At 34.9% G+C, this 19,251-nt stretch overlaps 1 protein-coding gene across 2 annotated transcripts in view; it reads right to left on the minus strand.

The window, feature by feature from the left end:
• The window catches only part of NRDC (nardilysin convertase), a 92,016-nt gene that overhangs the window by 16,714 nt on the left and 56,051 nt on the right, over window positions 1-19,251 (minus strand). For both annotated transcript variants that reach the window (XM_065891738.1, XM_065891747.1), the window contains 10 exons: window positions 18,484-18,557; window positions 17,034-17,103; window positions 14,576-14,653; window positions 12,906-13,026; window positions 12,766-12,824; window positions 12,442-12,496; window positions 4,395-4,499; window positions 2,720-2,843; window positions 2,076-2,162; window positions 185-304 (listed from right to left, as the gene is read on the minus strand). In XM_065891738.1, the coding sequence (XP_065747810.1) occupies window positions 185-304; window positions 2,076-2,162; window positions 2,720-2,843; window positions 4,395-4,499; window positions 12,442-12,496; window positions 12,766-12,824; window positions 12,906-13,026; window positions 14,576-14,653; window positions 17,034-17,103; window positions 18,484-18,557 (893 nt within the window). The remainder of the gene's footprint in view (window positions 1-184; window positions 305-2,075; window positions 2,163-2,719; window positions 2,844-4,394; window positions 4,500-12,441; window positions 12,497-12,765; window positions 12,825-12,905; window positions 13,027-14,575; window positions 14,654-17,033; window positions 17,104-18,483; window positions 18,558-19,251) is intronic.

A 19,251-nucleotide genomic window follows, 5' to 3' on the forward strand; every position in this document is an offset into this window, starting at 1 on the left:
AAGAATTTCTGTGATAGCACAGGAGCACAGTATGGATCTGATAGATAAGCCTAGAAAAGGTCTTCAAGTACAAGGGGAAGGGGAAAGAGAGGGAAGTGATAGACACAGAGGGAAAAGGTTGCTAGAAAGTGGAAAAAGATTTGTTATACTTATTTCACTATTATTAAGGAGGGAAATATTTTACCTTTGGGGATTTTGAATTTGTTGTCTTTCTTATACCATAGGCAACCTTGTGGAGTATTCACAATTTTAACAGGGTATTCTGTCTCTGGACAATCAAAAGCCTTCAACATGAAATCTGTGGCTAACAAAAGTGAAAGGTAATAAATCATTCAGTTATCTCAACAGGATTCCCACCAATCTGTTCCTGGTTTCGGAAGTGTAAGTCAGTCTTCTTTGTGGCAAACATAAGTCAAATTCAAATGCTGAAATACAATAAATTATTAGAACAATACTAAAAAGAAAGTCCTCTTGGCCTTAAACTAAATGAACTCTGAAGATGTAATTTCCCAAGAGTTGATTCTGATCTCTCCATATTCAGCTTCATTCTCTTTCTCAGAGACAATCTTAACTGAAAGGAACCTTTGGTCAGAATAGTTGTATAAACCAATTTATGAATGAATGCATTCTTGAATGAGAATGTCTTTTACCAAACTTACAGAGTTTTTAAAAGTTAACAAAATAGTTCTGCTCAAACAACATCAAATTTGTCCTTTAAGTTAATGAAACATAAATTGTTTCATCAACACTCAGGTGCGAAATAGCTAACTTAAGAATTTTAAAAAAAGTACTGGCTATATTTACTAAAAAAAAAAAAGGGTTGTTTAGATACTTAAAGTTAAAGATGCAGAACTGAATTATCTAAAATATGCAAGACTTTTTGTACAAAAGCATTTTTTTTCCTGAGGTTAGATTCATATATAACATAAAATTAACCATTTTAAAGTGAACAATTCAGGGGAATTTAGTACACTCACAATGTTGTGCAACTACCATTTCTTTCTAGTTTCAAAACATTTTCATCAGCCCCAAAGGAAACCTCTATACCCATTAAGCAGTCACTCTCCATTACCCACTCCCCCCAGCCACTGGCAACCATCAGTCTGAGTTCTGTCTCTATGGATTTACCTATTCTAGATATTTCATGTAACAGGAATCATACAACATGTGACCCCTTGTGTCTGTCTTCTTTCACTTAGCATAATGTTTTCAACGTTCATCCATGTTATAGCATGTATCAGTACTTCATTTCTTTTAATGACAGAATAATACTCCATTGCATGTATATACCATAATTTGTTTATCCATTCATTCATTATGGACACTGGCTGTTTCCACCTTTTGGCTTTTGTGCATAATGCTGCTATGAAAGTGTATGTACATGTATTTGGTTGAATACCTGTTTTTAATTCTTTAGGGTATATACCTAGGAATGGAATTGCTGGGGAAAATGGTATTCTGAGTAAAATTAGTTATATACAACTGTAACCTTTGTCCTAGACCAGTGACTTTCTCACTGTTAGAACTGTTTTCCATTGCAAGCTAGCAGACAGATAACACACACATATACCTACTGAGAACAAAAGTTCTTAAAATAATACCCTTTCTTTATTCAGTGAAACATTTTGCTATTTTCCACTCTGATTTTTTTTAGTGCTTTCACAACTCATTACACTGACCTCAAAACCCATTACATTGATTTCACAACCCTCTAATGGGTTGCAACCTATAGTTTGAAAAACACTAGAACAATTGGACAAGATAATGGCAATTCCTACAGAGACTCACATGAAAGGATCAGCTATCATAGACAAGAAAAAGTCTCAGGATTATGTTTAAGTCCTGTTTCCTGCATTCACCAACTGAAGATCCAGGACAAGTCACTTTGCTTTTTTGAGCAGCAGTTTTCTCATTTGGAAAAGTAAGAAAACTGTAATGCTTATCCCAGAGATAACTGGGAAACTCAAATATGAATTCAAATGATACTTTGTAAAATATAACATACTACAGAGGTGCTATTTGTTTTAATATTAGTACATGGATGGATTATGTACAATGATTGCTATTTTACTGACCTATGTACTTGTTTTCAGCTGGAAGATGAAGATCTGGATTTAATTCAAAATTACTCTCCCACAGTTCAGCCCAAGAGTTTTCAATATCTGTAGAGATGAAAGACAAACTGATCCAATAAAGAACAAATGATCAGAGTTCTATTAATAACAAACCAGTCAACAACTGGCCTTCACAAATCAATTCTCTTTTCTCAGAAAAGCTGTGAGTGACATATCCAGACTTTCTAGACTCCTGCTCCTCAATGTGCAGTCTCAGCAGCATTGTTATCATCTGGGAGCTTTGTTAGAAATGCAGAATTGCAGGCCCTATTCCAGAGCTACTGAATCATAATCTGTATTTTAATAAGACCTCCAGGTGATACATATGCACATTGAAGTTTGAGGAGCACTTTCTAAAACACAGTCAAAAGTCTGCCCCCAAACTACCAATACAATAGGATTTTCTCACTAGCTAATAAATATAGACATAAACATTGCAGAAAATAATTTTCTGCAAAGCAGTATAAATAATTTTCATTTCAAAGTAAACTACTGAAAAAAATACGTAAGTTCTTCCCACAGGAACTATCAGACAAATTATTAAGGAATAAAACTTCCCAGGTGAATCATATACCTAAATGTAGGACAATTTTAAAATATTTTACCTTCCATACTATACTGAGTCCCAAACCATTTCTCCTTGAGGTCACATTTTCCCTCATTAGCACCAGACAGTAGAACAAGATTTGCCTTTTGAGGAACTAGCTGATTAAGGGCTTCAGCAATGACCTAATTAGGGGCAGGGGTGAAGGGGGAGTGGGGAGACACATACAAAACAATTATAACTTTAACCTAATACATCTCTATTAAAAAGGCAAAGCCACATTATGTTAGGCACCCCAAGATCCTAGCATCTTGATGCTCATGAAACTATCTGTCTATAGTCCATGAACACCCTAATTTACAAAACTACATTAGTCTATCAGCTGTTTCTAATATGTTTCTTCAGAATGCTTACACAGCACTCATCTCAAATCCTACATAATAAGATGACTAGCAGTGAAAAGAGTTACCATTTACTAAGCTTTTACTATGTGCTAGGTAGTGTTTAACATACATTATTTTATTTAATCCTAAAAACAACCCTAAGGTATACCCATTTTACAGAAAGCACTCAGCCTCAGAGGTTAAAGTTTAAATAATTTGTTCAGGTTAAAGATTCTATAATCTGCACAGAACAACACACCTAGAAGTGGCAAAAGTGGAGTTCTAACCAAGTTTGTTCATAATTCCAAAAACTATGCTCTTAACTGCTATGTATTATACTACCTCATACACAAGAATCAGTAAAATGATCCCAATGTAGGGCCTCCTTTAATAATCCTTCAGCTATGATAAGGACTAAACATAAGATTTTTGTGGGTTAGATTTGAAACCCTAACTAGCACTTCAACACCATCTCTTTGAGAAAAAAACAACAAATAGTGGTTCAGAAAAAAATACTTGGACCCCTGGGCACAACCATCCTAGAGAAATGACAAGAATGTATGGTTACTGCTTCTTCCTTTACCTTTCCCCATCCCCTTTAAAATCAGTAGTTTTAGAATACCCTGTATCAAAGTCTGTCAATCTTGGCACTATTAACACTTTGGGCCAGATAATTCTTAGTTGTGGAGTGCCATCTTCTGCATTGTAGAATATTTAGCAGCATCTCTGGCTTCTACCCGCTAGATGCCAAGAGCACTCTCCAGCTATGACAACTGAAATGTACCCAAGCATTGACAAATATCCCATGGGGGCAAAATCACCCTGGTTGAGAACTGCTACCCTATATGGAGCGAAATGACTTATTTCCCAGGACTAGTGGAGCAAAGACCTGACCAACTATTTATTTATGTGTAATATTTATTATCCCTAAGTCATATATTTTGAATTCAGGGAATCATATTTTTCTTGTACATATTCTCAAAATGATTAAAATTTAATTGTCCAGGGTGTCCAACAGAATTAAAAGGCAAGCTAAACAAGTATGTTTAGCATCTAAAGTACATAATTCTTAGAAATGACTTTATGTTAGTAGATGTTTCAACACTTGAAAAACAGTGGGAATAGTACCTAAGAAGAGGTCTTGGTTTTCTCCTCATATTAAACCACAGTCATATACAAGAATCAGGAAAAATTACCCACAAAACTACTGATATTTCTTCTGTTTAAACAAACAAAAAACTTGACTAAACATAACCAAGTTTTCTCCATTCCCACAGTTCTTAAGTACCTCTATGTACTTTCTCATCCTCCTCTTTCTCTAAAAGTAAATTTTAGAAATGGAAACCTCCTTACTTCTGGCTTGTATTCAAAAAGAAGCTGATCTCCAGTGAGAAAGTCCTGTAGTGGGTACAGCTGCATGTTTTCACACATGTTTTCCACATACTCAACTGGATCTGTCTGTAAAGAGGTAAGATTATTTCACACCAGAAATTCTCCATTATTATCCTTAATTTGCCACAAAATATAAATACTTATCTCTTTTTTTAACAATGAAACCAAAAGCTTCCAACAGATACAACCAGATGTAACTGCAGCTTAAGAATCTGATGCTCAGAATTCTACAAAAAATTTAGCCAGAGAACTAAAGTAGCTTAACCTAACACCCCTCCAATCCCCCATACTGAGCCCTACAACACACGAGGCTCTAATCACATCACAGCGTCTTCATCGAAGAAATTACAACACTGAACTTTAAAGGTCTGTTTACATGTCAAGTGCCCCACGTGACTATGAAGTCCCTAAAGACAGGGTCTTCATCATTTTATCACTACAGCACTATCACCTAAAAACTATTTGTAAGCATGAATCAAAATCAATATATCAACAGAAATCAAAATGTGTCATTACATAAGTCTTGCTATAAGTGGCTAAATTAATCAGTATATTATCTCAAATTAAAACTGAAATAATGACAGAAAGTTCACTAACCTATGAAATGGAAATACTTTTCCAGAGGAAAGCAACCAATTCAAGTATTGATATTTACTGAGTACCCAAATGCACAGAATCTTAAAACTGACAGGTCCTTTAGACACCAAGTGGCTCCATTCCTACATTTTACAATGAGGAAATGTACTCAGATTGATTAGGTGACTTGCCCCAGATCACACAATAAGTGATAGGCGAGTAGACACTAGAGCTTGGGCCTCTTAACATAACAGTGAACACTCTCCCAAAATACCATACTGCCCAGTCCTTCCCTAGACAATCTGGGTTGTTCTCTCATCTAACAGAAGACAGAACAGAAGTGAAGGTTACTACATTCATGGAGGAGAAATGAGACATGCATACATCAAATTAGAGATCATAGGTATATGCTACCTACTACATTATCACATTCAGATAGAATATGGAAAAAGTATGGAAAGATTCATTGTTACTTTTTATTGCTCCACCTCAGGAAACATTCCTGAATCAAGTTTATTAGTCACTAAAGCGCTACTATTTTGTGTGTGTGTGTGTGTGTGTGTGTGTGTGTGTGTTTAGGTTAAGGTACCTTTTTTTTTTGAAGTATAATTGACTTATAACATTATATTAGTTTTAGGTGTACAACATAGTGATTCCATATTTTTATATATTACAAAATGATCACTACAGCAAGTCTATTTACCATCTGTCACCTTACAAAGTTATTACAGCATTATTGACTATATTCCCTATGCTATACATTACATCCCCATGACATTTATTTTACAGCTGGAAGTTTGTACCTCTTAATCTTCCTTGCCTATTTCACTTATCTCCCACTCTTTCAAGTGCTATTATTGTTTAAAATGACTCCCTCTACTCTGTTCTAAATTTTTTAACCAGTTATTTTCACCAGCCACTTATTTTTGTAAGTTAACTGTTCTATTCAGCTTGAGTGATTCAAAATATTTCCTATGAGAAAACAGGACCCTGGCTAAAAGTAGATCTTTGGTGCCAAGGCAATGGACAAAGTACTAGGAAAAAAAAAAAAAACACTTAAATGCTATCCTTTAATTTTTTTTTAAGATATAATTCACATACCATAAAATCCACACTTTTAAAGTATACAATTAAAAATAAAATAAAATGTATAATAAAGTATATAACTCAGTGGTTTTCAGTATATTTATAAAGTTGAACAAGCATCACCTCTATCTAGTTCCAGAATATTTTCATCAGCCCAAAAGGAAACTTCCATGCCCAGTAAGCAGTTGCTCCCTGTTACCCACACCTCCCAGCCACTGACAACAACCATCAATCTGTGCTCTGGCTCTATAGATTTACCTATTCTGGATATTTCATATCCAGATAAATGGAATCATATAATATGTGACCTGTTGTCTTGCTTCTTTCACTTAGCATATTTTCAAGGTTCATCCATGTTGTAGAATGAATCAGTACTTCATTACTTTTTATGCTGAATAATATTCCACAGTATGCAAATTCTACATTTTGTTTAACCATTCACTCATTGAAGGACATTTGGATTGTTTCCCCTTTTTGGCTATAATGAATAATGCTGCTGTGAACACCAGTGTACAAGTATTTGTGTGGACATAGGTTTTCAATTCTCTTGGGTGTATACCTAGAGGTGGAACTGCAGGCTTATATGGTATCTCTATGCTTAACTTTTTAAGGAACTGTCAAACTGTTTTCCAAAGCAGCTGTACCATTTTACACTCCCACCCACAATGTATGAGAGTTCCAATTTCCCTACATCTCCAACACTTGTTATTATCTATCTTCTAATTTTTTTGTTTACTGCAACTCTCACTGCCTTCCATTATTATTACATTATTCCTGTTTCTCTGCGTATAGAAAGACACTTAAACAGCTTTTCTCTAGTTCAAGTAGCTGATTTATAAGGTATATTGAGTCCAAGTTCCCATGTGAAATAAAAATTACTTAAAAAAATTTTTTTAATTAAAAAAGACTGGCTTGAATAGTCTGAAAGAGCATTCCTATTTGCCTTTACTGATGAAGACAAGAAAAATATCTGAAGAGGAGATATGTCAACTTTGTTAATAAAACAGAAATATATAAAAGCTGAAATAAGCTGAGCTACTTGAGTTAAAATTTAGCAGTTCAAACAAAGATATGAACCTTTCTGATTTGTTCTTTGTACTGATTAGGCTTTAGTCTAAAATGTTTTGGGCTCATGTTTTAAAATCAAGACAAGCATTCATGAATACTGTGCTAAAGGTAAAAAAGAAAAAAATGAGCTACAAAATGGTGAGCTATAAAAAAGGTATCTTGAAATGTCTTGCTAAGAAGAAACTAGAAGGGCAGAAAGAAAATGTAACTCAGCTAATGCTAAAAAGCCAATCCCCCAAAAAGGAATAAGGGTATTAGTTATGGCTGTAGTTCACAATTCTTACTCCTACTCTTTCCCTGCCACAGTTCTGCCCACATGTTGCCACAACAGTTGATAAGAACACTGAAAAAAATCAGTACTGCTAAAGTTGATGGCAGGACTTGGGGGTTCTATGCATATCAATCAATTTATAGAAGAGAAGTGTCTATAGGACCCTCAAATGGCCAATATAAAACACAGTAGCTCTCTGTTTTCATAGAACAAGATTTCAATTTCAAATGACTTCAAGCATATACAGCAGACTGTATAGGAATCAATAGCAACTGGAAGCTTATAGTTTTTGTGACCTTGTCCTCATGTACTTAAGTCTTCTCAAATTATAGTAGATATTTGTCCCTGGTGATGATCCAAAAAGGCAGATTTCACGATGCTCTATGAACTGGTGCTAAATTGGGGGCTCTTAATTAAGGGCCTACAGATACCTCCCACAAGACATCAGTGGACAAATTCAGGGAGGGCGGGAAGCATGAGTTTGATTGGGAAGAAATTACATATTTATTTTCACTAAACTCTAACTTAGCATTTTTATTAATTTATAAATATACAGGCAACAAACCACAGCAGTATTATCAGCATCTATGACTATAACCAATAGAAATCACAATATAGCTGTTGCAGATATCTCAAAATAGCACACTCAGAAGATGGCGGAGTAGAAGGACATGCTCTCCCTCCCTCTTTCAAGAACACCAGAATCACAGCTAACTGCTGAACAACTATCGACAGGAAGACACTGGAACTCACCAAAAAAGATACCCCACATCCAAAGACAAAGGAGAAGCCACAATGAGATGGTAGGAAGGGCACAGTCACAATAAAATCAAATCCCATAACTGCTGGGTGGGTGACTCACAAACGGGAGAACACTTATATCACAGAAGTGCACCCACTGGAGTGAAGGTTCTGAGCCCCATGTCAGGCTTCCCAACCTGGGGGTCCGGCAACGGGAGGAGGAATTCCTAGAGAATCAGACTTTGAAGGCTAGCGGGATTTGATTCCAAGACTTTGACAGGACTGGGGGAAACAGAAACTCTACTCTTGGAGGGCACACACAAAGTAGTGTGTGCACTGGGACCCAGGGGAAGGAGCAGTGACCCCACAGGAGACTGAACCAGACCTACATGCTACCCTGTTGGTGGGTCTCCTGCAGAGGCGGGGGGTGGCTGTGCCTCACTGTGAGGACAAGGACACTGGCAGCAGAAGTTCTGGGAAGTACTCCTTGGCGTGAGCCTTCCCAGAGTCGCCATTAGCTCCACCAAAGAGCCTGGCTAGGCTCCAGTGTTGGGTTGCCTCAGGCCAAACAACCAAAAGGGAGGGAACCCAGGCCGACCCATCAGCAGACAAGCGGATTAAAGTTTTACTGAGCTCTGCCCACCAGAGCAACAGCCAGCTCTACCCACCACCAGTCCCTCCCATCAGGAAACTTCCACAAGCCTCTTAGACAGCCTAATACACCAGAGGGCAGACAGCAGAAGCAAGAAGAACTACAATCCTGCAGCCTGTGGAACAAAAACCACATTCACAGAAACACAGACAAGATGAAAAGGCAGAGGGCTATGTACCAGATGAAGGAACAAGATGAAACCCCAGAAAAACAACTACATGAAACAGAGATAGGCGACCTTCCAGAAAGAGAGTTCAGAATAATGATAGTGAAGATGATCCAGGACCTCGGAAAAAGAATGGAGGCAAAGATCAAGAATGTGCAAGAAATGTTCAACAAAGATCTAGAAGAATTAAAGAACAAACAAACAGAGATGAACCATACAATAACTGAAATGAAAAATACACTAGAAGGAATCAATAGCAGAATAACTGAGGCAGAAGAACAGATAAGTGACCTGGAAGACAGAATGGTGGAATTCACTGCTGCAGAACAGAATAAAGAAAAAAGAATGAAAAGAAATGAAGACAGCCTAAGAGACCTCTGGGACAACATTAAACGCAACAACATGTGCGTTATAGGGGTCCCAGAAGGAAGAGAGAGAGAGAGAAAGGACCCGAGAAAATATTTGAAGAGATAAGAGTCGAAAATTTCCCTAACATGGGAAAGGAAATAGCCATCCAAGTCCAGGAAGTGCAGAGAGTCCCATACAGGATAAACCCAAGGAGAAACACGCCAAGAGACATAATAATCAAATTGGCAAAAATTAAAGACAAAGAAAAATTATTGAAAACAGCAAGGGAAAAACGACAAACAACCCAATCCAAAAATGGGCAGAAGACCTAAATAGACATTTCTCCAAAGAAGACATACAGATGGCCAAGAGGCACATGAAAAGCTGCTCAGCATCACTAACTGTTAGAGAAATGCAAATCACAACTACAATGAGGTATCACTTCACACCGGTTAGAATGCGTATCATCAGAAAATCTACAAACAAATGCTGGAGAGGGTGTGGAGAAAAGGGAACCCTCTTGCTCTGTTGGTGGGAATTTAAGTTGATACAGCCACTATGGAGAACTACTGAACTAAAAATAGAATTACCATATGACCCAGCAATCCCACTACTGGGCATATACCCAGAGAAAACCATAATTCAAAAAGAGTCATGTACCACAATGTTCATTGCAGCTCTATTTACAATAGCCAGGTCATGGAAGCAACCTAAATGCCCATCAACAGACGAATGGATAAAGAAGATGTGGTACATATATACAATGGAATATTACTCAGCCATAAAAAGGAACGAAATTGGGTCATTTGTAGAGATGTGGATGCATCTAGAGACTGTCATACAGAGTGAAGTAAGTCAGAAAGAGAAAAACAAATATCATATATTAACGCATATATGTGGAAACTAGAAAATGGTACAGATGAACCGGTTTGCAGAGCAGAAATTGAGACACAGAAGTAGAGAACAAACGTATGGACACCAAGGGGGGAAAGCCGCAGGGGTGGGGGGGGTTGGGGGGGTGATGAATTGGGAGATTGGGATTGACATGTATACACTGATGTGTATAAAATGGGTGACTATTAAGAAGAAAAAAATAGCACATTCATTGCTACTTAAAATTGTAATAATTATTAGATCTACCATTAGACTTTGTTATTTAATATATCGATACAGAGACCCATATTACTAATTTTTACTATTTTGAGTCTTTATTTCAGTATTCCTTTGTAACCTACTGGATTTTATCTTATGCATTTAAAAACACTATTCTATGAAAGGGAACCCTCCTACTCTGTTGCTGGGAATGTACATTGGTGCAGCCATTACAGAAACAGTATGGAGCTTCCTTAAAAAAAACTAAAAATAGAGCTACCATATGATCCAGCAATCCCACTCCTTGGCATATATCTGAAAAGATGAAAACTCTGATTTAAAAAGATACATGCACCCCAATGTTCATAGTAGCACTATTTACAATAGCCAAGACATGGAAGCAACCCAAGTGCCCATTAACAGATGAGTGATTTAAGAAAATATGAGATACACACACACACACACACACACACACACACACACACAGAGTGGAGCATTACTCAGCCATAAAAAAAAGAATAAAATATTGCCATTTGCAGCAACATGGATGGACCTAGAGAGTATCATACTAAGCGAGTCAGATAGAGAAAGACAAATATTATGATATCATTTATATGTGTAATCTAAAAAATAATACAAATGAAATTTATATACAAAACAGAAACAGCCTCAGACATAGAAAACAAATTTATAGTTACCAAAGAGAAAGGGATGGGGGGAGGGATAAATTAAGAGTATGGGATTAACAGATACTAATTACTATACATAAAATAGATAAGCAGCAAGGATTTACTATACAGCACAGTGAACTATATTCAATATCTTGTAATAACCTATACTGGAAAATAATCTGAAAATATATACATATATACATATGTATCACTGAATCACTTTGCTGTATACCTGAAACTAACACAATATTGTAAATCAACTATACTTCAATAAAAACAAAATACAAAAACAAAACAAAAAACCCACTATTCTATGGGTTGCATAATAAATATTTAACAGTATTGTTTTAATGTTAAATTTCCTGAGCACAACAATTTTAGTGAGGTTATGCAAGAGAATACATTTGTTTGTAGCAGATACATGTTAAAAAAACATTGAGAGGTGAAGTATCATGGTATCTGTAATTAAATCTTAAAAAAACACATACACACACACAAAAGAAGAGGCGTGAGAGAGAAAGAAAATATGGCAAAATATTAAGAACTGGTAAATCTAGGTGAGGGATGTACCAGTGATCATTGTACTACTAGGGCGATTTTTCTGAGAGTTTAAAAAGATGAAGAGGTGAAATAATATTCTGGGGAGGGGTCCATAGGATTCAACAGATTTCCAAAGGGATCCAAGGCACAAAAAGGGTTTTTTAAAAACCCTGCTCTAAACTCCTTACCTTTCAACTTTGCTTTCATATACCCTATGCCACAGACATGTAGGATCATTCACTTTTTCATAATACCCCAGAGTTCCTTACTTATGTGCTTCCCATTGCTTAGAATATCTAAACCTTATCCATTTTTTAATACTGAACTCAATTCAAATTTACTACATCCATGAAGGCTTCCCTGTCCTATTCCAGTCAAGGCAAATGCTTTCCTTACCCTGAAAGTACAAAGCACACTATTTCTAACATTATATATGGTAATTACTTCATATTACCTTGTAGAATGTCTTCACAATCATTGAATTCCCAAAATATCAAGCTCTCCATGAATGTTTATCAAAGGGATTAAAGGGATAGACATATGAAATGACTACATAGATGAATGATTGTCACACAACATGATCTGTGTCAATTTGCCTAATTCTCTCACTGTTACTCAATATAAATACTCAAAAACACAAGAGTGAATTTTCAGAAACCTCAAGGCCATCTTGAGACTCACATGACAGAGACTGGCAGAATTAAAACTCCAGTGACACTTCCAAAAAGAGGAACAATGTCCACACCAGTTTCAACTTGGTCACAGATAACATTCAAAAAGAATTTGACTTCCAGTACCTGTTCTTGGTAATGAAATTCATTATCCTCAATTTTCTGAATCTCTTCAAAAATTCTGTGAAAGAAGAAAATTATAATTAGGAGACATATTCAAATTTCTCATTAGAATCGTCATCAAGAAAAGAGAAGTATAAAAATAAACAGACTGTCCACGTAAACCTAAATCTTTAACATACGTTCACATGTAGCGGAATAAGGATATGGAACAAGTAAAGGAAATTAAGCAAGAAATGCCTGGAAAACCACCAAGCAGGACTAACGCATGTCTGTTGGTAGCCTGAAGGCTAAAACATATTAGGATTGACTCTTATAAGTATATATTACCTTTTTTCTGGGCCTAGCTTCTGCAGCATTTTTAAATACTGGAAGACAGTATGAGCAACCTAAAAATGAAACATCTAATTATACTTTTGCATAAAGTGATATCTATATAATTTTAAAAACCCTCCATTTTTATTACTCACCTCATAGAAATGTTCATAACCTTCATCAGTCAATGTAATAGAAATGCTGAACACTGAATAAGTAGAATTTTGCTCAAATCCTGTCTCACCATTTCCACCAAATAGTGCAAGAGCCCAGCACCTACAGTTAGGAGAAAAAATTAATCCAGTCAATATCTTGGGATTGATAGTCTACAAATACTTCAAATTAACAAAATAGGTAGGCTTTCTATGTAAAATGTGGGAAGTCCAGGCTTTGAAGCAAACATGCTTTCCAACAGTAAGTTTAAAAGTACAAATTTTTTTAAAGTACAAAGCCTCCCAAGGAATTGTACTGCATACAGGAATGATCAGAAGGAAATAACAGCCGTATTTACTTCTTTAATGGAAACACTAATATTACAACATAGTAAAACATTATCAGTTTCATGAAGCCACAGTAATTTTTTGTCGAAGAGAACAAAGTAATTTTTTGTCAAAGCGTACTTTTAATATATTGTGAAGTATGTTCTTCATACTTCATACTTCACAATATATTAAAAGTACGCTTGCTGGGAAGCATTTCTCTTTTTCTTTTTTTTAGCCGCACTGCTAGGCTTGCAGGATCTAAGTTCCCTGACAAGGGATTCAACCCAGGTCCTCAGCAGTGAAAGCGCGGAGTCCCAACCACTGGGACCGCCAGGGAATTCCCCTGGGAGGCATTTCTTGCATCCCTTTTTGAGCCGTCTCCCAAGGGAAGCCTTAAAAAACACTTCCGATACTTCCCTACTTAGAATGTTAAGTGGGCTCTTTGAGACCATCAGCTAACCTGCACAGGTTATCTAAAAAAGAAGCAATAAGACTGTATCTTTTCCTGACTAGAATAATCCTGAAAGTCTAAAATAAGGAGAGAGGAGGCCAGAATGAAAAACTTGAAATTCTAATAAAGTTCAGTAAGGTAAAAAGGTTATGCAAATCTCAAATCACATTACATTTATTGTGTAAGGCATATATGTACTTAACGTCATTCATTATTTTTCTAATAAGCCTGCCCTCTCAGCTTTCTTTTAATAATCTAGTACACATCAATATTTTAAAGTCTTATTTAAATTTCTCAACTACCTTCCATTCTTGAATAGTGTATAGAAAAATCAAGCAAGGAATTACTTTAATGTGTTTTGGTCCTGATTCTAAAGCTGTATTTCTATTATTTGGCTAGGCAACTTAAACAAGTGCTTAAATGCTTTAGGAAACATGGCTAACATACTGCTAACATGGCTGCATATACTGTTCACAGTCTCCCATATTTATATGATTTATCTGCCCAGTGAAGTTTTCATTAAAGTCTACCTTCTGGGTTGGGAAAGCCTGGAGATCCACATCATTTAAATAATTGACTTCATTATTATTCAAATCCAAATTCTTGATTAGAGCTAAACTTTCATGTAATTCTGGACTCTAGTTATGAATTTAAAAATTTTGTGTACAACTATAATACTTCCAACATGGGCTAAAAGGTGGCTTCCAAGGAAATATACAAATATGATATGGCCATTACAATAATCTAGGTTATGAAGAGACTTTAATTATTAGATTTGAATCTACGCTTCCTGGCAGACAAAGCAAAAAAAGAAAAGAATGGGTTATATAACACTTGTCCATTATTTTTCAGAGATTGCTACACTGAAAATACTTATTAATTAAATACTTGCTTTTTTCTAAGGTAAGAAAGAATGCTGCCTTTGCCTTCATGTCCAACCAGCCAAGAGATATAATGAAGCGGCTTCACCCTTTAAAAAAAAAGTTAAGGTCAGAAATTTTTAAAAATTAAGGTATAAATACCTTAATTTTACTTTAGAAAATCTTACTTCTGAGATTGATATTTGAGAATGTGATTACAAACTTATTTTCACATAAATTCTACTAAATATGAAACTATAATTAATTTGACAGCAGCAAGATAAAAATAGAAAACATGGTGAAATTTAACTTTTCATCTGAAATCACTGAATAAGTACAAATATTCCAAAATTTAAGAATTCTTTTGGATACTACTTTTTCTTTTGGATACCAATCTTACTTCTTTTCATGGTAAAATCTTTCATTATTTTTTCACCCAAAATAGAAATAATATAGATTCTTTATCATTTTAGAATCTGATGCAGATATGAATCATTCTGTATCCTTAAAAGCTTTCAACATTGCATCAGGCTCTGTGGTAAACTGAAATTGCTTTATGGGTCAGAAAATCTAGCTTGTAGTTTTAGTTATTCCTGTAAGTAAGTGCATGATCTTGAGCAAAAGACTTAATCTCACTCTATTTTCTTTTTTTCTCTACTTGCCTAACTACTTACTCATAGGCTTTTCAGGAAAATGCAATAACAGATGTAAAAAATATCTTATATAATAATATACATCAATAGTCTGAGTAGTTGTTTATGTGTTATTCACATCATCTTTTCCCACTGGCTTCTACTATAATTTTGGGAATATATTCCTACCAAAAATATACAGAAAAATCAAGCTAGGAAATCTAAACATTCTTAAATTCTAAACTTAGTTTAGAGAATTATACTCAGTAAACTCTTAAAAGTCACTGTTTAAAATATGAATTTGAAAAAAAACATAAAATATGAATGACATATTTTAGATTTCATCTATCCTAAAACTGACATAGAGGAGCAAATCAGTTAAAGAATGAACCCAGTTGAATACATAACATTTGCATGTGACCAAATCTAATTGTACTGTATTTGGTAACTCTGGAGGGAGAAACACTTGCTTCTTTGTAAAAAAATAAAATCATTCCCCCAAAAGCTAATTTAGTGGGAGTTCACATATTTGGGATAAACATCAGGTTAAAACAAATATACAGTTCATTAAAAAAATAATAATAACTGGATCAAAACATACAGAAATGGTAACAGTCTTTGGAAAACAGAATCATGGATGACTTTTTTCTACTTTTCAGTAGTTTTCAAGATTTCTACAATGAATTACCTTAGTAATCAGGCAGAAGATAAACAAGGCTTTGTTAATTAACAAGAAATGCAAAAAATGGGAAAAATGGTATACATAGTATAATTCTATTTCCATTAAAAAAGATATGTTTTATATTCATTATTTTAATGTCTGAAGGATATATATGGAACTATTAATGTTGGGCATATCTTTGAGGACAGAGGAGAAGCAGAGCTTTACCTTTTACTTAATACTCTTTTGTCCTCAACATTTTACAAGCATATTACTCTTATAATATAAATTTAAAACAAATGGAATAAACTTTTAAATATGCATGTAATCATTTTAACACTTTTTGGGATACTCTAACATAACTATACAACCAATGGACATTACTTTTTCCTATATTATCCTTGCACTAAAAAAAAGTAAGTAGACAATACACACGTTCTCTGCTTTCTCACTGGAGGCGTACTGTTCTTGTTAACTTCACGGGACTTGATTGTTAAAAGCATTTTTTACTGAGCTTAAAGCAATACACATTACTTTTCTTTCCTTCTGCTTGTATGTGTCTCTTCTTGGGTTTGTTTTGTTCGTTAGTTTTAGAAACTTAAGTTAAATTTTTATCAGTTCATTAGCATTTATTTCCAATGAGAAAAGCATTTGTAGCCATTGACTGATCCTTATCTTTAAGGAACTTCTTAGCCCATGTATATTGCTCATGTAAAATAATTATATAAATAAATTGAAGTGTTTTCCTAATTTCTAAAAATCTGACCTAACTCATTCCCAACTCAAGTAGGTCCTTGAGATTTATGCTGTAGTTGTATTTCAGGCTCAAAATTATTTAACTTTACTTTTGACAAGATCAAACTAAACGGCCACCACTGACAAATAAATCATAAGCTAACATATATTTGTACTCAAAGTGCTAAAGAAAATAATTACAAAAGTTAGCATTCACACTAATATACTTAAATTCAAAGACTCAGGAAAGGCAACTAATTATAAGACTCTAGCTTTTATACCCAAGAAGACATTAAAATATATAGCAAAGGCTTGAACAATCCAGGAGTTAGTGAGGTCCTAGTTTACCATGTTACCTGTGTTTATAAATCCGGAATGCCCAAATTTAAACCATTTAGTATGCTTTTAAAATATGATTTTCACTCAGTATCTAGTGGAGTAAATTTGCCTTTGAACTCTTACCTGTAATGTTGCTGTTGAGGGGGAAGTGCCCATGTGATGGTCAGAGCATGAATTTTTCTGATTGGAACAACTGAACAAAAATATTTTTCAGAAGAACAGATATAAGTGTTTCTCTATAACTTATATATACTATGTTACATGAAATTTTTTTAAATTCAATATATTTCATCCTCCAATAAGCATGGGAAAGTTAAATATAATGCAATTATTATTTCAAGTTGCCAATTTTCCAATTTGAATAATGCAATTTTTGTAAATTTCTTTTCAATTTGGTTTCATAGATAGAGAAGGCATGGATAAAAGAACTATGAAAATAGGCAAGCCCCTGAAGATGGATCCCTTCTTGCAAGAACGGGTACAGGACTAGGAGTCAGGAGACCCATGGCTGAAATCCAGCCCTACTACTATCTTGCTATCTGTGTTTATACAACCTTGAGAAAATCACTTGCATTTAACTCATTCTGAATCTGTTATGGTATGACGAGTGGGGTAGGCTGAAGTAACTCTAAGATTCTTCCCAGTGCTTCCCATTCTTCTATGATTCTTTGAAGAGAAAATCTACAGCCAGGAAGAATACAACCAAAAATAAGTTGTCTCTGGGAAGAGTCAGCTTAGATAAAATGGGGCCAGCAGCAGATAAAGAGTGTGACAAGTCATTGGTCAGAGAAAGGGAAGAGGAAAGAGACTGGCAATGGGGTGAAGGAGAAGAAGGGAATAACTAGGCAATTAGGAGAAAGAAAAAAATCTGCCATGATAAAAAGAGCAAAGAAAGAGAAATAGTGAATTAGGAATGTTTCTGCAATATTCACTATGGGCAAACTGTTAAGTAAGTTATAGCATAACCATGCGATGGCTCATTGAGCAGTTATTACAAATATAATATTAAATGAAATAAGCAAGAGATAGAGTGTATATACTTTATAATCTCAACTACATTAAGAAAATATACTTACAGAAACTCAAAAGGAAATCTGCCAAAACCACTTCTCTAGATGGTAAGATTTAAGGGTAACTCCCCCCACCCATTTTTTTTTACACTAAATCTGCCTTCATTTAACAAAAATTGGTTTTATAATGAAGATAAAAGGAAATTATTTCCAAAGTGTTTTCCCATCCTCTATTTTTCTCTTTTAAAGGCAAAAAAGAGCAGAATATAGATAAAAACAAAATAGGAAAGAAACAAAAAACCAAGAACAAAAGGGAACAAGAAGAAAATAGGGAGAAAGCATGAAACAGACTCAAGTAGCATTAAGGTGCCAAACCAATGAAACTGCTACTAGTTAGTGGCCTGCTATCTGTCACTAGTTGGATTTCCACTGTCTACTCCCTTTCCAATCCAGCTGTACTTTCTGCTGTATTCTCATTTTCAAAGAAAATTGGCAGCCTCAGTTAAGTTTTAGAGAATGTGCTAAAGTTATTTCAAACAGTTTTAAACCTTTGGTTCACGAACCTCTATAAAGTTTGTTAAATGCTGGTGTGTCAAATGGATCCGTTAAATGGCCAAAGTTTGGTTTGGGTAACCCACTGAAAATAAAACAAATACATTAAAATTTAATTGGCAAAAGCCTTTATAAGCAGTATCTTTAGGGATGCCTAAACTGATAGGTTTTTATAGTCTATTCTACATACTCCTGGCTGAAAAGCATTCTAGGCATAAGCGAATAGATGGCAACAAAGCCACAAAATCCTGAACTACACAAACTATTCTTAACCTCAGCCCCAATAACTCAAATACTTTTAAAACTCACAGGAGACAGAAAACAATGAATTGAAGGGACCTCCCCTCCCAATATTTACTGTCTCTATCAGTCTCATCCAACTTCAGTTCTCCTCTTAATACAAAGCCATTTCAGAAAGAAAACTTACACTAGAGATTTTTTTTTAATCCAAGAAATATACATGGAGAGATTCTTACATATAAAGTACAATATTAGGCACTGTAGTATTTGAGAAACTTGGACTCTTCCTTCTAGAGGCTTCCCACCTGGTTGAATATATTGTAACTAATATTTCTTCTAAAATATGGTCAGTATGAATCAGTATTAATTACCTAGAACACTTTTTAACCCGTCTGATTAAGGAACCAAAGTTCTTAGTGAATAATATGTAAAAGCACTTTTTTTAATTTCAAATTCTTATTAGGAATTGATTGACAAGACCTAATGAATCCGTCTATTCAATATACCTCTGATTTTATTAGTAAAGTTTCACAGTGAAA

This window comes from Phocoena phocoena, chromosome 1 (genome assembly GCF_963924675.1).
Source record: "Phocoena phocoena chromosome 1, mPhoPho1.1, whole genome shotgun sequence".
NCBI classification, from domain to species: Eukaryota; Metazoa; Chordata; class Mammalia; order Artiodactyla; family Phocoenidae; genus Phocoena; species Phocoena phocoena.